Consider the following 16,270-nt stretch of genomic DNA (forward strand, 5'->3'; position numbering starts at 1 on the left):
AGCATCTGTATTAAAATACAATACTGGCAGGTGCTGGTGGCTCACAACTATAATCCTAGCTATTCAGGAGGCTGAGATCTGAGGATTACAGTTCGAAGCCAACCCAGGCAGGAAAGTCCATGAGACTCTTACCTCCCATTAACAACCAGAAAACCAGAAGTGATACTGTGGCTCAAAGTGGTAGCACATTGGCCCTGAACAAAAAAATCTCAGGGACAGCACCTGAGTTCAAGGCCCAGGATCAGCAAAAAAAAAAGCAGCATAATACTATTTAGGCCAAAAAAGCATATTTAGAGTTATTGGCCGCCTAAGAATATAGATTATTTTTGTCATTAATTTATTTATGCATTCATCATTTACTGAGTGCCAGGCAGTGCAATAAGTGCCAAAAATATTAACCTGATTTCAGACCACCTAATGTTCAAATTACAGTGAAAGGAACATACTTGAATTCAAATTATAAAGCGATTGTGACTTGGAAAAGGTTTTCAGAAGTGCTGTGGGACCACAGAGGAAGGCATGTATATGTACTACTCAGAGAAATATAATGATTTCATTAAAGAGGGTATGTTTATATTGGATATTTAGTGATGAGAAGGAATTTGAAAGGAGGATTAGAAAGTTACTCTAAACTGAGGGAACAGATGTACTGCCATGTTCAGGAAATGATCCACAATACAATGCAGAATGTAGAATGTAATTTGTGGGAAGAGGCAGAGGAATGGTGAGTATTGAAGCCAACAAGGCTAGATAGATAGAGGACAGGATATCAGACACTGGTTACTTTTTTTAGAACAAAAGAGTGTTATGGTATACTTTCGTTGAATTAGTTAGTTACTTTGTTTTTCCAGATTAATGCAGGGAACAATTTAGAGCTGCTAGTGGTCAGATTAATCTATATAACGGATGGTGGGAGCAATGAGATACAGAAAGAATGAATTTTTAAAAACGTTTCTGAAATAAAAAGTAACAGTACTTAGAGGTGGGATCTGAGGACACAAAGTGAAGTTATTCGTGATGTTCAGGTATACCATCTGGGAGGCTAAAAAGATAGAGGTGCCAGAAATCAAGTGTATGAGTGATGAAGAAGATGATAAAGAATTATAGGCAGAGCATAAGAGTAGTTTTTTTTACAGCTTTGTAATTTAGTAGTAAAATATTGTGTCATTTAAAAGTACATTTTAAGTGGCCATTCCTCATCGAAGCAGTGTGTCTTCATGTCATCAACTCTTGTCGAATTTCCTCAGAGAGAGCCTATTCCTCTCAATATAACTACCTTTTCTCCTTCGGATAGGATACAAAAGGCTTCTGATTATTTAAGAGTGGAAATAAATGTTGATTTGTCAGTGTACTATATGAATTTTCTTTCATATTTCTGCAAGTCAATCCCCGCATTCCAAAGTGATACAGTGTTGGTTACTTACTCCTGCCTCTATTTTTCTTTTTCTTTTTTATCACTTTATTTTAGAGCAATTCTATATGGTCCTTGTTAAGCCCACTTATAACATGCTTATACTGCATGTGATAGTTGGAATGCAGTCAAATTTGAAAACTTTAAGGCCCCACAAACCTGGAATAAGGTAAACTGACTGTGATAGGAGTGTGTGTGTGTGTGTGTGTGTGTGTGTGTGTGTGTGTGTGTGTGTGTTTATTAGTCCTAGGGCTTGAACTCAGGACCTGGTGCCATCCCTGGGTACCTGGCCCAATAGGAGAGAACACCCCCCCTTCCCCCAGTATCAATAAGACATAGGAGATAGAAATCTTAGTTATTAGTACCAAGATTCTTAGAACGTGTCTTTGAATATTCCTCCCTTTGCTGAAAGTGGCATCTTCCTGTGTTTAGCTTTGCTCCTGGGCTTCAACTAGAGAGCTCCTGTGAGCTGACCATTGAGAGTGAGGGCAGCTTAGACCATCTCTACCTGTGGATAGGTCCACAAAATTGGACTCCTCTTCTGTTTTATGTTTGAGAAGCATTGAGATTGGGGGTGATGTGGTTTGTTGGTTTGCTGGTTTTTAATCGACAAGTGGTTAGTTTATATTTCCTATTCTACCGTGAGATGTAGATTATTTATAGTTTCTCTGTCTTTGTATAATTTGAATGTAGGGCTTGACTGTCATTTCTTATAATTTCTCATGTTGTTTCTCTCTCTCTCTCTCTCTCTCTCTCTCTCTCTCTCTCTCTCTCTCTCTCTCTCTCTTTCTCTCTCTCTCTCTTTCTCTCTCTCTCTTTTTGTGGGATTTGAATTTACTTATTTGGCTTCCTTGCTGCTCATCTGGGACTCTACCATTTTAGCCCTGTGTTTTACTGATTATTTTGGAGGCAGTCTCACAGACTTTTCTGCACAGGAAAGTCTCGAACTGCCATCCTGCACATCTCAGCTCTTAAATAGCTAGGAATACCGATGTGAGTTACCAAAAAAGCGACAGAACTTGGTAGATACTTTGCCATCAACTAAGCATGAGGTAATTTCCCTCCTTGAATCACTTGAAATGTTTTCATTGCACCCTCAGAGTAGAGACATTAGTGAGGCGCTTTGAATCAGGAAGTGTAATTAAGGTGAACCATGGGCAGATTCTCTCTCACTGTTGCCCTAAATGGTCACTTGCCTTTTATGAGTCTGCGTTAAGAGCCTCTGGCCTTGGTCCACGGTGCAGGGCACAGACACTGAGCACTGGTTTTGCTGCTGTGCTATTGAGATCTCAGGGACTCAGGAACCCACTACTGTCCCCTCCTTTGTTCCTGACAAAATCTCAAAGCAGCCTTCCTTTCTCTAGCTACTTTACCCACTGGTGAATGAGCAAAGTTCCCTAGAAACTTAACTCTGTTTGGCTTTAAAGTCGAATTATCTATATCCTCTGTTGAGCCCCTAAGATGAGTTCTGCAATATTCAGAATCCCAAAGGGGCTGCTCACTGGCAGTATATGCTCATGCCTCTCTCCTCTCCCTTTCTTCACACTCTCTTGGTCTGTCCCTTTCCACATCTCCTTCTTTTTCCCGTCCCTTAGTCTGAGATTCCGGCTCTTCCTGATTCATATTGATGTGTGTGTGTGTGTGTGCGTGCGTGCGTGCGTGCGTGCGTGCGTGCGTGCGTGCGTGCGTGCGTGCGTGTGTGTGTGACAGAGAGAGAGACAGAGAGAGAGAGAGAGAGTTGCATTTTTAGTGGAAGGGTTAGAACTCAAGGCTTCATGCATGCTAGTCCACGATTGTGCCATCTCTTGATTTGTACTACATTTTAAAAAGATAATGTTTTTTATTATGTTGACTGAAGTGATATTGTGCCTACTTAGCAAAGACAAAGTTCTGAGTTCAAACTCCAGAACCAGCACAAAAGAAAATGTTCAAAAGGGTAATTGTCATGTGTAGTTTAGAAGAATATGTCCTAAAATTGGAGCAGTATGGACTCTGCAAGAATGCACATTAGTGAAGCATTCCATGCTTTAAAAATATGTCTTCATCTCTCTTGCAAAGGGGAAGCCTTGTTTACACAGCAGCAACTACTTAATACCTCCCAGTAATCTTCAGAAGGGGAGACACCTGCTGAGATAAACTCACTGGAACTGAATGATAAACTGTTTTTTGCTATTTTCACAGTGAGAACTGACAGAAATACACAGCATGATTCTTCCCTAAACAGTAATGATTGTTCCACAAGCTGCCCAGGGTACCTAGAATTTCCCTGGCACACTGCTGTTCCCTGGACACCACTGAGAGTCATTGCTTAATATTTTGATTCCTGGATGGCTTTCACCACTAAATAATGCCTTAGTAACTCTTTTTCTTCACCAAGATATTCCTGTAGAATGCGGATCAGTTAAATCTTCTCACTCGGTATTTCTCACTGAACATTTGGTGTTTCTTACTGCCCTGTCTCTCTCTCCCAAGTCTATCATCTGAATCAATGGTTATCCTGATTAGTTACATTCTTTTCACATTTTCATCTAAGAAATTATTAATTTACCCTGTTTAAGACAAGGCTAAGCTCAAACTTTGACATCAGTTTGAAAGTCTATAATATTTGTATATTTAACTAGAATGTTCTAATGTTTACACATGAATTTAGCTGGGGCTTCAATGAGAAGATCTAAAATATAGAACAAAAATTTCTACTTGTATTCTTGACAGTGACATATATGTTGCTACACATATGTATAATCTAGAAAAAATTAAGTCTTGTTAAGTAGAATAATGAAGAGTAGCATTGGAAACGTTCAAAACCCTTCACATCTATAATGTTAGTTTTGCAATAAAATCTCAAAATAAAGACAATCTAGTAGTGGCTCTCCAAAACATTTTATATAACTGTGGTTTTGAACTTGAGGTAGTTATAATCACAAAATTCCATTTAATTCATAAAGCAACTAATCTCTAGTAATGATAACTACTTTTTGTGTTGACATTGGCTTTCACTGATGAGGTAGATTGTTTTCACGTGAGCAAAAGCTGATGAAACTATTTTACAAAGCCTGGATAAGAAAGGTTGTATGTTTTCCCTTAAAGAAAAAAAAAGGAGTATTTTGCCAATAACTGATAAATATTTTCTAGAAAAAAAAGACTGCTAAGCAAGACATTAAGCACTGGATTAGAAAAAAATTTTTTTTGCCAGTCCTGGGCTTGGGCTCAGGGCCTGAGCACTGTCCTTGGACTTTCTCAAGGCTAGAGCTCTACCACTTGAGCCTCAGCACCACTTCCAGCTTTTTCCTATGTATGTGGTACCGAGGAATCGAACCCAGGTCTTTGTGCATGCTAGGCAAGCACTCTACCACTAGGCCAAACTCCCGGCCTGGATTAGAAAAATTTTTACAGTAGGATATATTCATGTAAGAATGACTCTACTTCAAACACAATTCCCCATCTTCATATATCAATTTCTGAAACCACAGATATGAAAGGAGAATTCTGTACCTTTATGAAATAGATTAATCTCAGCACAAAAATAAATAGTAAAATTAGTGCAGAAGGGTATCTACTAACTGTATATTAGTGCCGTAAGTATTAAAATTGAGTTAAATTCACATAGGAACCTATTAAAGTTGGAGCGAAATGGATAAAGACTATTAGGAAAACAATATAACAACAAAAGTAAAATAATTCATCAGTTAGTAGAATATTGTGCTAAGTTATAGAAATCAATTCATGTGTGTGTCTGCATGCACATGCATGTACACATATATATGCATGGTAGGCTCTGTTTCTGAGGCTTACACTCAGGGCTTCACATTCTTGTTAGGCATTCTTACTTAAGGCTGACACTCTGCCACTTAAAGTATAGCTCCACTTCCAGCATTTTGCTTGTTACATAGAGATAAGAGTCTCACAAACTTTTCTGCCCAGGCTGGCTTTGAAACCTCAAGACTCAGATCTAAGCCTTTTGAGTAGTTAGAATTACATACATGACCTACAAGCACCCAGCTGTAATCAATTATTTGGGCATACTAGAACTTACAATTCGAAAACAATAAAAGGAAGTTAAAATGAATAAACAACATAAAATGTAAATATGAGAACAAAAGGGTTCTTGAGAGATTACAGAAGACAGGATTCAATAAAATTCATCACATTATTAGATGTAAAGATGCCTTTGAGATGGCTTCCCTTAAGTTGTGATCTCTAAAGATATAATTTGATCTTAATAAAAATACCCATACAGTTTTTAAAAATGGATATAGTATTTCTAGAGTTTGTTTGGGAAAGCATAAATAACCATAAAGATTCTTTTTACTTTTTTGTGCCTATCCTGGACTTGAACTCAGAGCCTAGGCACTGCCCCTTAGCTGTTTTGCTCAAGGCTAGTGCTCTACCATTTGAATCACAGCTCCACTTCTAGTGTTTTGGTTGTTAGAGATGAGCCTCACAGCCTTTTTTACTTGTGCTGGCTTCAAAGCATGAGCCTCTGATCTCAGCCTTCTGAGTAGCTGGGATTACAGGCATAAGCCATCAATGCCCAACTGGAATGCAGGATCTTTAGTGGCATCCACTGAATAACAGCCTATGGAATGCCATCCCCTCTCCTCCCTCTGACAACCAAAAATGTCTCTGGACATAGTTTTACTACTTGCCAACTCATTCCTGCCTGAATACCACTGATAGAAATTAGTCTCTAACATCAACTGACAGTGAAATCTTTCTCTTTTGGTGCAAAAGAAGAAGAATCCAATGTCTTCAGTATCTATGAGAATGACTTAATACATGATAGTAAGAATTAACAAATGGGATTGCATCAAATTAAAAAGCTTCTGTACAACAAAAGAAACAACAGAGTGAAGATAGACTACAGACTGAGTGAAAATCTTTCCCAGCTACTCATCCATTCGACAGGGCAGACTATATCCAGAATATATAAAGAACTCAAGAATATGAAACACCAAAACCTCAAGTTTATCAACACATTGATTTGCCCGTACATGGCATATTTAGAGATCATTTACTTACATCCCCATGCAGGTCACCAAAAGGCTGTGGTTTGCCACAGGCCTCTTAACTACAAACTAGGATGATATCCAGGGGCTAATATTGCCAAAAGGATGTGGATTCTGATAGACCCTGGAAAGAAAAATAACTACTAAGAAGTTAATACTCAGTGGCATTAGACATTTCACTGTGGTGCCATTACTATACTAAAAGATACCTCAGATATGTAAGAAAAGTCACTTCTGTCCTGAAATCTGTCTTAAGAGGAAGATTATACCATAGGAATATGTTTTCAAAATCACTTACATGGAGATCCTTCATTATTAGAACTGGCCAAAAACCAACTTCATCAAAAAGAATGTTGAGGATCTCATTCCCCTCCACTGCTGAGTGACCCAACCCCACCTCCCAAAACTCTAGGCCCCTCTGAACTCAGACCTTCCCTTGCTTCCTAAAGCTCTTTTAGATACCTTCCACCATTCAACTTTCTACTTCAGATCTAAACTGAATCCCTTCCCCCCTCTTGCCTGTGTTGCAGGGTTCCCCCTTCAGCACTGTTACACTTGTAACATTCAGGACAGCCCTTAAACTCATGATTTTGAAGGGAATGTTCTCAAGAAAATATTATGACTACCACCATGAACAGATCTCCAAATATGAGTACTCCAGTTACCCTGCAGCATTTGGATACTTTGGTTTTTGATGGTATGCATTTTCAACTGTTAGCAGAAAATGTGCCTCACTCTACTGCAAGAAATGAGAGTAATGTTATTAATATTGGGAAAGGTAACCATCCACACCATCTGTATATGAATGTATGAAGGCTGGAAATTATACGAGAGTCCATGTAAAAATCAACAACACCAGTGCTAAATGTAAATCCTGGATGGCTTTTTCATTCCCTTAACAGCTAAATTGCAAAGTGTGGCATTAACATCCATCCTACAAGAATGAGACACATCAATCACTTTTACTGAAAAGAGTAAATTAGCTATTTGTTTTCCCATAAAAGAGCAGCCAAGTGTACTATGCTCAGTTTTACAATGATGAAAGAAAGCACCCTCTGTCAATAGCTTTCTGCAAAAGTTCTCATATTTTCTCCCTTTCAGTGTCTGATACAAAAGTAGAGGCAAGTGCCAGGCTCCTCGGCCAGGAGCTAAGTGTCTGAGACCAGCAATGGGAAAGGAAGAAGTTGGAGCTGTCCTTGTCGTCCAGGTAGCTTGAGGCACCCCAGCTGCCACTGTGCCTCGTACTGTGTCTTCCTGACCCTGTACAGGTCCCTGGCCCATGCAATAGCCTGAGAACAAAGGGGCACCTGTGACGTGTGCATTTTGTACTCCCCTGAGGCCCGATACCCCTAGAGTCCTGAGCGCTTCTCTGCTAGCAGTCCATTGACATCAAGAACAAGATCAGCCACTCGAGGTCTCCGGACCCCCTAGCTCAGTGCTCTCATGGGTAGCTTCCTGAGCAGTTATCTGAGCCCGAGTAAGGATGCTGCTGTGCAGCCCAGGGCCTCGAAGACTCGTTCTCGGAGGCCTAGGCGAACCCCTCGAAGCACTTTCTTGGCCACCTTCCAGGGCACCTACCTAGGCAAGTACCTAAGCAGCTACCTGCACACACGCAAGGCCATGCTGCAGCCCTCAGCCCAAAAGCACAACTCTGTGAAGCTCAGCCCAGCCCGCCGTGGTGAGCTTATCAGCAACTACCTGGATAGGTGCCTGAGCACCTACCTGGCTACACGCAAGACCACAATGCGGCCCTTTGTCCAGAAGTACCATTCTCTGAGGCCTAAGCGCATATGTCGTAATGCAATCATGAATAGCTCTATAGGCATTTACCTGGACAGGTGCCTAAGCACCTACCTGGCTACACGCAAGGCCACCGTGCAGCGCTTTGTCCAGAAGCACCATGCTGGGAGGCCCATGAATACCCATCGGTACCCGGGTCTCAGGGTGCGCAGTCCACGTATGCTTCCTGACCCTGACCACAACAGAGTCCCCAGGGCAAATGCCACACCTGCTCCAAGCCGCTTGCCTCGCAGGCTGTCTCTCTGGCTCCCAGTGAGGCCTGATTATCCCGGTGGCGAATACAACCATTACCTAGAGCACAGGATTTGGTCCCCTCAAGTTCTTTCACCAGACCCGGAGCCCGATGAGAGGCCAGATCTAAGTCCAAGTGCATCATACCAGCCACCCACCCCACTAGGAGAGGCTGAGTGCCTGTTCCAAGGAGAGCCAATGCAACAGGGCCAAAGGAAGTTCGACAACCCTCCCTGGTTTGAGGTTCTGCACCCCAAGAGAAGTACGCAGAGTCCTGCACCTCGACCATCTGCCTTCACACCTGTCATCAGAAAAGGAGTGATCCAACCCTTTAAGCCCAAGCCCGGGCCACTGAATGGAAATACCGACGCCACCAGGATGACAGAGAGGGAGAGCTGCAGCTTTCCCTCAGGCTGCCCAGCCTGCTGCCCGACCTGCTCTGGGCTGGGTTTCATAGCCTCAGCCGCAGAATTGCAAGCAAGTGCTGAGCTGCCTGCCGGCCACCATTCCTCCTGACCGTCCCAGCAACCCACTGGGACCACTTGCCCCTGAGCTCATCCACGCTGCTGGCCCCTGGCTCCTGAGAGGCAGGGCTCTGCCTCCTAAAGCCACAGCCTTTGCGTTCTGCTTACCCCGCTCTACCCCCCAGAAGTCACTGGACAATCTGGAAACTTCCTATTCCTTCAGTTGATAAGTCTGCCACTCCCAGATCACTACTCCTTACCCTGCAGAACCCACAGTTAAGAGACTTTCCAAGCCTTTCCCCTGCCAACTCAATCCTGCCTTCATCCTGAGACCAGACTTGCAGATAGGTAGGCTTCCCCTCAAAGTGCCAGTTTGTGTAGCTAAGTATTTGGTCTTATTTTATATAATAGTAAAGATAGGAAGTTTCATTACCCTAAACATCATCTTTATTTTTTTTTCTTGCAAATAGTAGTCTACATCATTTCTCCAGTTGACACTATTGACATTTGGGGCCAGAACATGTTTTGTGATTGGAGCCTTTTCTGAGCAGTGGACGACACAAGCAGTACGGCCTCTGACTGGTGGATGCTAGCATCACAACCCCTGTTGTGACTATTAATAGTCTCCAGGCATTGCAGATATATCCACATAGTACAAAATCACCCTTTGGTGAATACCACTGACCTAGAGCTGCATCCACTTACAAAAGAAACACAAGTGAAATCTAAAAATACTTTTGAAGGAAAAGATTACAAATATTATGTGTAGCGCAATGCCCTTTCTACAAAATATTATTTAATGAAATTATTTAATTCATATCTATATTTTATACCTACATTTATATACTGCTAGAATTGTTCTTACATGTATTTTCAATTAAATATAAATTAATAAAGTTACCTAAAATTATTTTGAAATACTGACATTAGTGCTGGCAATATTTTACTAAGTTCAATACAATTAATATTTCTTTATATGAACTGTATGAAAACAAGTACGAAATAGCATTTCTGGCATAGCAAAAAGCAAAAAGCCAGGTACAGGGTCATTTCATACTTTGTTCTTTACATCTAAAGCCTCAATTATGTTTAAACATAATTTTCATGTTTTTTTCCATTAGGGAGTGAGGATATAGCTGTTAAACAAAGCAAAGTCCCTTTTCTCCTGATATGCTTTCTAAGAGGGTGGAGATGGAAGATAATAAGTAATGAAATAAGTACACTGAGGAGACAGGAATGTCAAGTGCTCTAAAAGAAAAAGTAGGCCTGGGAGCGTAGCTCAGGAGAAGAATGCTTGCCTAGCAAATCTGAAGCTGGAGGTTCCATCCCTGGAAATAGGGGAAAAAACCACCTATCTTCAAGATACAGCCCTGAAATTTAAATGAAGCATAAGAAGCAGCTTGGACTGGACTGCATTGATGGAAGTACTTTGGGCATTCTGAATGGGACTCTCCTGAGCTTTGGACCACTTTGTTCATCTCTTAGGTACCCTCTAAATGCTATACCTCATTCCAGTCATAGATAAAGCACTAAACCCACCTCTCCCTTGCCACATGTTCCCTGGACACAGTCAGGCGCATGTAAGAAAACCTTGTACCTCTTTAGCATTTGTTTTCAAACGTCGTACCAAAAAATTGTGTGTTTTACAATCATATATTTTATGACTCTAAGAAAAAGCTGATGATCATACATTTACGTTGGCTTTGTATTTCTTTTCTTTTTTAATACTTTTAATTGTATATCTTTATAGAGTTCTCAAAACAATTCATTCTTGGAAATACTGTCTTGTTTATTCAATGTATGTTTTTGTGAACATTCATCCCAAAGTTCCTTTCCACGAGACTTATATTTCACTTGTCAATTAATCAAAATAAAAATAGTATAATGCTATTATACTTCTTCCTCTTCCCTGGGTGTAAAGGCCTAAAGGTTTCTTTCTAATCAATTCTGACTAGAAAAGGAAATGGACAAGTTGTCATCCCATCCAAGGGATTAACATGAGCATGCAGTGATGTCTTGTGGATATAATGTCCCCTGACACCTGTAAACTGAAGTTTTCCAAAGAAGCCACATTTATACTCAAGAACTTTCAGCTTATTCCACCTTTGCTGATTGGAACATTGTGGTCTTGTAAAGAAAGAATGCCATAGATCAAGAAACATAAGTTATATTGGGCAAGCTTTAGTGCCCCTTTCCCCACACACACACACAAACCCTTTTTTGAGATAGGGATTCAGTAGGTAGCTGTTGTTGACCTGGAACATGCCTCAACCTCCAGAGTGTTGGCATTATAATTGCGTGCCACCACACCCTTTGTCCTTGATTTTGGTGATACAATGGGGTTTGAGCTCAGGTCCTCATACTTCCTAGGCTGGCACAGCACTGAACAATGCTTCCAGCCCTAGTTTTTACCTGTTATTTTTAAGATACAGTCTTACTTCCCACCCAGTGCCCGCCTGAGCTTCTATCCCCTCCTTCAGGCTTCCACTCATCTCTGGGATCACTTATACAGCTTCCTTTCCATGGAGACAGTCTTGTAGATATTTCTGCTCAGGCTCTCCTGGTACAATGATCCTAAACTTTGCACATTGTGTGTAGCTTGGAAAAATAGACATGTACCCCTTCATCCAACAATAGATCCAGAACTTTTCTGCCTGTGCTGGCTCCAAACTGGAATCCTCCTGTTTTTAGCCTCACAAGTAGCAAAGATTACAGGTATGAGTTGATACCTAGAACCGTCAGGAAAGCCCACAAGATACCATGTCACCAGAGGGAAACTGAACACTGTTGTGTGCCTGTGATCCCAACAATAATGCCTATAGTTCCATGTTCTGAAAATTGATCCCAGACGTGGGAAGGGCACAGGGCTGCTAGATTTCATGTGGCTTATCCAAAGTCTTTGTTTGGGTGTGGGGAAGGTTCACTCTAATCCTTGCTGCTTTTTTAACTTAATGGTATCTAAACAAAGAACACCCTCTTTAATTGTATCACTTGCTAATCAGCTGCAGGATCATCAGGAAGACCATCATACTGTTTGTCCACCTGCAAGACAGAAGAGTTCTCTGGGCCCCGGGACATGAGGACAAGGTACAAGTCTGTCCTGTGCTGTGAGCTCCTGAATGGTGGCCCATTGGCACTCAGTGATTGTGAAATGGATGGATGGAGGAAATGGGGCTAACATTCTATTGCTTATAAAGTTTTCTCTGAAATACCTGGTGAGAATTCAGTTGAATAGAGGCTACAGTAAGAAACATGACAGGGAAGAAGAGAAAGAATACTTACTAACAGTTCTCTTACCCAGGCACAAATATTCAGACTAATTATAGCAGAAAAACTAAGAAAACAATATATTTATAGGAGCTATAAATACAAGGAAAGAAAATTGGTGCTAAAACAGGAAGTAATATGAAGCATTCTTGTAAAGGTTTAGTAGTTAATTAAGGACTTGGAGGACACCAATTGACTTACTTCTAATATGTACACCTAAGGTGACTTCTTATCTTCCAAGTGCATCTTCCCAACATTTGCACAAAACAGGTTTTGATGTAATAAATAACAATGCTATTAGCCCAATTAAAATTCTACAATTCAAAGATGTTTCATGCAGGTGGATCTGATGATTTTTGCTAAACATAAACAAGTGGCTGCTTGAAGCAAGTCACCAGTAAGAAACAAAAGGATTTTGAGTGTATGCTAATAATCTAAGTGTCCCATTTCTCATCAGTGGGACTAGACATGCCAATTGTTTCCAATGAGTGATAAGAATCCAGCTCTGGAAATTAAATGGTGGGAGATGGATTGCTGTATTATAGGCACAAAGCCATTAATCCCCTTACCTTACTGTTGATATACAAGCATGTTACTCCTTGTAGATCTCAAGATTCATTTTTAAATCAGCAGAGAAAAAAATCCCATTATACATCCATCACCATCTAACTTAGATTGAAAGTAGTAGAGTTACATACACTCCTCTTTAGCTGAAAAGAGCAAATTATCTGAAGTCAATATATAAATCAACTAAGTAGATAAAGTACCCAGTTTGCCAAGGAAATGGATGAGACTTTAAACTTAGATTATAGTCTATAGAAACTACTTGCAAGACTTCTAAATTTTTTTTGACATCGTTGTAGTAGACTTGGTGTCTTTCAGTAAATAGTTGAAAGCATTTTGTTTCTGTGTTTCATCCAAGTCCTAAGCAACTCTCCGGTAGCATGACCTATACAAAATCACAGCTTTCTAAAGGAGGTTAAGTTCTATCGAAGTAGATTATTTGCAGTTATGAAAATGAAGCAAAGGAAAGTGCTGAAGATGCTATTTGAGGGAAAAATGGGGGCAGGGAATAGGATAGAGGGGGTGAGCTTGATTAGAATACAGTACAGAATGTGGAGCTATAACAATGAATTCCCCCACCTTGTATAATATAAGCTAATAAAAAGATCTTTCTACCACCACGTTTTCTCATTCATCTTGTGGTCTACTTTTAAGAAAAATGAACAGATTACAAGAAGATCATTTGCTACCAAGATATGCAGCTGGGTGCAATAGTGCATGGCTGTATTTCCAGTTACTTGAGAGGCTGAGGTAGGAAAATCACATGAGCCCAGGAGTTCAGGACCACCCCGAGTAACATAGTAAGAGTCCATATCACACCCAAATATATCTATTGACAATTTCTAGGAAATTGCCTTATTTCTTTCACATTTAGAACATCTTTGTATAATTTCTACCTACACTAATTTCTTGAGTCCTGTGAAATCACATGAGTCTCCACCCTTAAGACGTTGGTTTAATACTCAAAATTCTTAATGAGTTTTGAGGAAGAAGCCCTTTATTTGCATCTTGCACTTGGCTCTATAAACTACAAAGCTTATTCTAATTACTACAAAGAGACTCAAAATGGGAATTCCATACACTTTAATAATATGCCATATTCATAGTTTTTTCTGTATCCTCCAAAGTATTTCACATACACTGCAATAATTTCATTTATTAGTAAATTGGTGGATGCTTAGCTTTTCATGGAATAAGAAGTCATTGCAGCCATAAATCTACAAAAAAAGAGCCAGATTGTGGTTCATACCTGTAACCCTAGCTACTAAGGAGTATATCTAAGGATTGCGGTTCAAAGCCAATCACAGGCAGAAAAGTTCATGAGACTCTTATCTCCAGTAAACTCAGAAAAAGTGGCTCTCTGGCTCCAGTAGTAGAGCACTAGCCCTGAGCACAGAGAGGCTCAGGGACAGGGCCCAGGCCCTGAGTTCAAGCCTCAGAACTGGCAAAACAAATTCAAAGACTCACAATAATTTGTTGAAATTATTTTTATGCCCTGTGCCCTTGCAAGCCATACTGAGTTCCTTTAGGATCAGAAACCATGGTATTTCTATAGGGGTCAACAAGATTTTCCAAAAGAACCAGATGGTAAAAATGTCATCCTCTAAAAGTATGTGGCATCTGCATTGCTAGCAGGAAATTAGACATAAGACAACCCATGTTACTGGGCTGGGAGTTTGGCCTAGTGGAAGAGTGCTTGCCTAGCATGCATGAAGACCGGTGTTCAATTCCTCTGTCCTACATACATATATAAAAGCCAGAAGTGGTGCTATGGCTCAAGTTGTAGAGCTATAGCCTTGAGAAAACCCAAGGACAGTGTTCATGCCCTGAGCCTAAGCCCACCACTAGCAAAAAAAAAAGACACTAGATACAGGGCTGGGAGTTTAACTTAGTGGTGAGAGTGCTTGGCTAGCATGCATGAAGACCCTGGTTCAATTCCTCAGTATTGCATACATAGAAAAAGCTGTAAGTGGTCCTGTAATTCAAGTGGTAGAGCTCTAGCCTTGAGAAAGCTTAAAGACGGTGCTCAGGCTCTGAGTTCAAGCCCCAGCACTGGCAAAAAAGACACTAGATATATGTTTGTAAGGCAGTATTTCAAAAAAACTTAATATGGAGACTAAAATGGGAAATTCGGGTAACAAGTCCCACAAATCTTTTTGATTTTCAAATTATTTAAAATCTATTAACTTGTTATCCTAGGAGCCATATAAAAGCAGGTGTCAGATTGGATTTAGCCATCCATCATGCTGAGATTTGCTGGCACCTGGTCCTGAATGTCACTTCACTCCAGAGACTGGCTGTGTAAACCACAATGAAAAAAGATGCTTATTTACTCACACCATTTCTCTTTGGCTGCCCTGACAGCTCTCTCTCTCTCTCTCTTACTCCCCTGCTGACAGCATCTGGAACATGTGGTGAAACCTGCCTGTCACTTCTGGCTACTACATCAACCAGGCCAGTCTAATATACTGTCCTCCTCCCTCCAACCTGCAGCTGTTCTCCTTCCAGCTGTTCCATCCAAGCAGGGACACTGAGTGTCAGCCCTTTGCCCTCCATCCTGCATGCCTACCCTCCCTCATGCCCGTTCTCCCTCTTGTATAAGTGGGAAAGGGAGTATGTGGCAGGGGAGTCAGATAAGAAAAGACCTAGGCCTTTCCTTGGCCAGAGCCTTCTGTGGTTTCCATGTGCTGTTAGTGGTTCCTTGGTGGCAGGCACCCAGAGGCTCTGCATTCCAGGTGCTCCTGTGGAAACTTGGGAGACCGCTTCAAGTACCTGTATCCTGCGTCATTTTCCATGTTCCCTGGGCTCTGCTTCCAGCAGTACAGCTCCAACCTTGCTCTACTACCCAGCTTGCCCTGGGCTTAGTTCTCCACTCAACAGGTAGTGACTCCATATCTGTGAATTGAGAAGCATCCAGCCATGGTCCCCAGTGTCTCATCTTATACATAGCTCCACCTTTCGTGAACAGCTCCAACCTGATATTCTCTTTCTTGAATGATCAAGGTTGTGCTGCAGGTATTCACTATATATTCAGAGGCATCCTCAAGAAATAAATAAGCTCTGTTTAACTGGTGATGCCTACAGTTAATTGGTAGATCTTTTTGTAAGGATCACTCAAAGGTTAGATGAAGCTGGACACTTGTGGCTCACCTCTGTAATTCTAACTTCTTGGAAAGCTGAATTCTAAGGATCATGGTTCAAAGCTAGACTGGGCAAGAAAGTCCATGAGATTTATCTAATCAGCCAGAGGGGAAGAAACGGTCAGAAGTAGAGCTGTGGCTCAGATGGTAGAGTGTCAGCCTTGAGGGGAAAAAAAGCCAAGAGACAGCTCCCATTGCTACTACACTGTTGGGAGTGTAAACTCGTTCAACCACTATGGAAAGCAGTATGGCATTTCCTCAAAAGACTAAACATAGAGCTCCCCTATGATCCAGCAGACCCACTCTTTAGCATTTACCCAAAAGTCCAGAAACAAGGACATACTAAACCCATGAACACAACGATGTTCATTACAGCACTATTTACCA

The 16,270-nt window shown here is 41.1% G+C and overlaps 1 protein-coding gene across 6 annotated transcripts in view; it reads left to right on the forward strand.

Annotated features, from left to right (window-relative positions):
• Positions 1–16,270, forward strand: part of LOC150040401 (uncharacterized) — a 33,238-nt gene that overhangs the window by 12,113 nt on the left and 4,855 nt on the right. Inside the window, exon 4 of one of the 6 annotated variants that reach the window (XR_016533890.1) lies at positions 11,915–11,999. The exons of 1 other annotated variant lie outside the window; for it this stretch is intronic. Coding sequence is in view for 2 of the 5 variants with exons in the window: in XM_090327043.1 (XP_090183169.1) it covers positions 7,861–8,964 (1,104 nt within the window). In the remaining 3 variants the exon portion in view is untranslated. Of the gene's footprint in view, positions 1–6,947; positions 10,761–11,914; positions 13,346–16,270 lie in introns of those variants that run through there. 4 more of the 6 variants (XR_016533892.1, XR_016533893.1, XM_090327043.1 and 1 more) reach the window with 4 other exon arrangements.

This window comes from Megascapheus bottae, chromosome X, assembly GCF_031878675.1.
Source record: "Megascapheus bottae isolate mThoBot1 chromosome X, mThoBot2.hap1, whole genome shotgun sequence".
In the NCBI taxonomy this organism is placed as follows: Eukaryota; Metazoa; Chordata; class Mammalia; order Rodentia; family Geomyidae; genus Megascapheus; species Megascapheus bottae.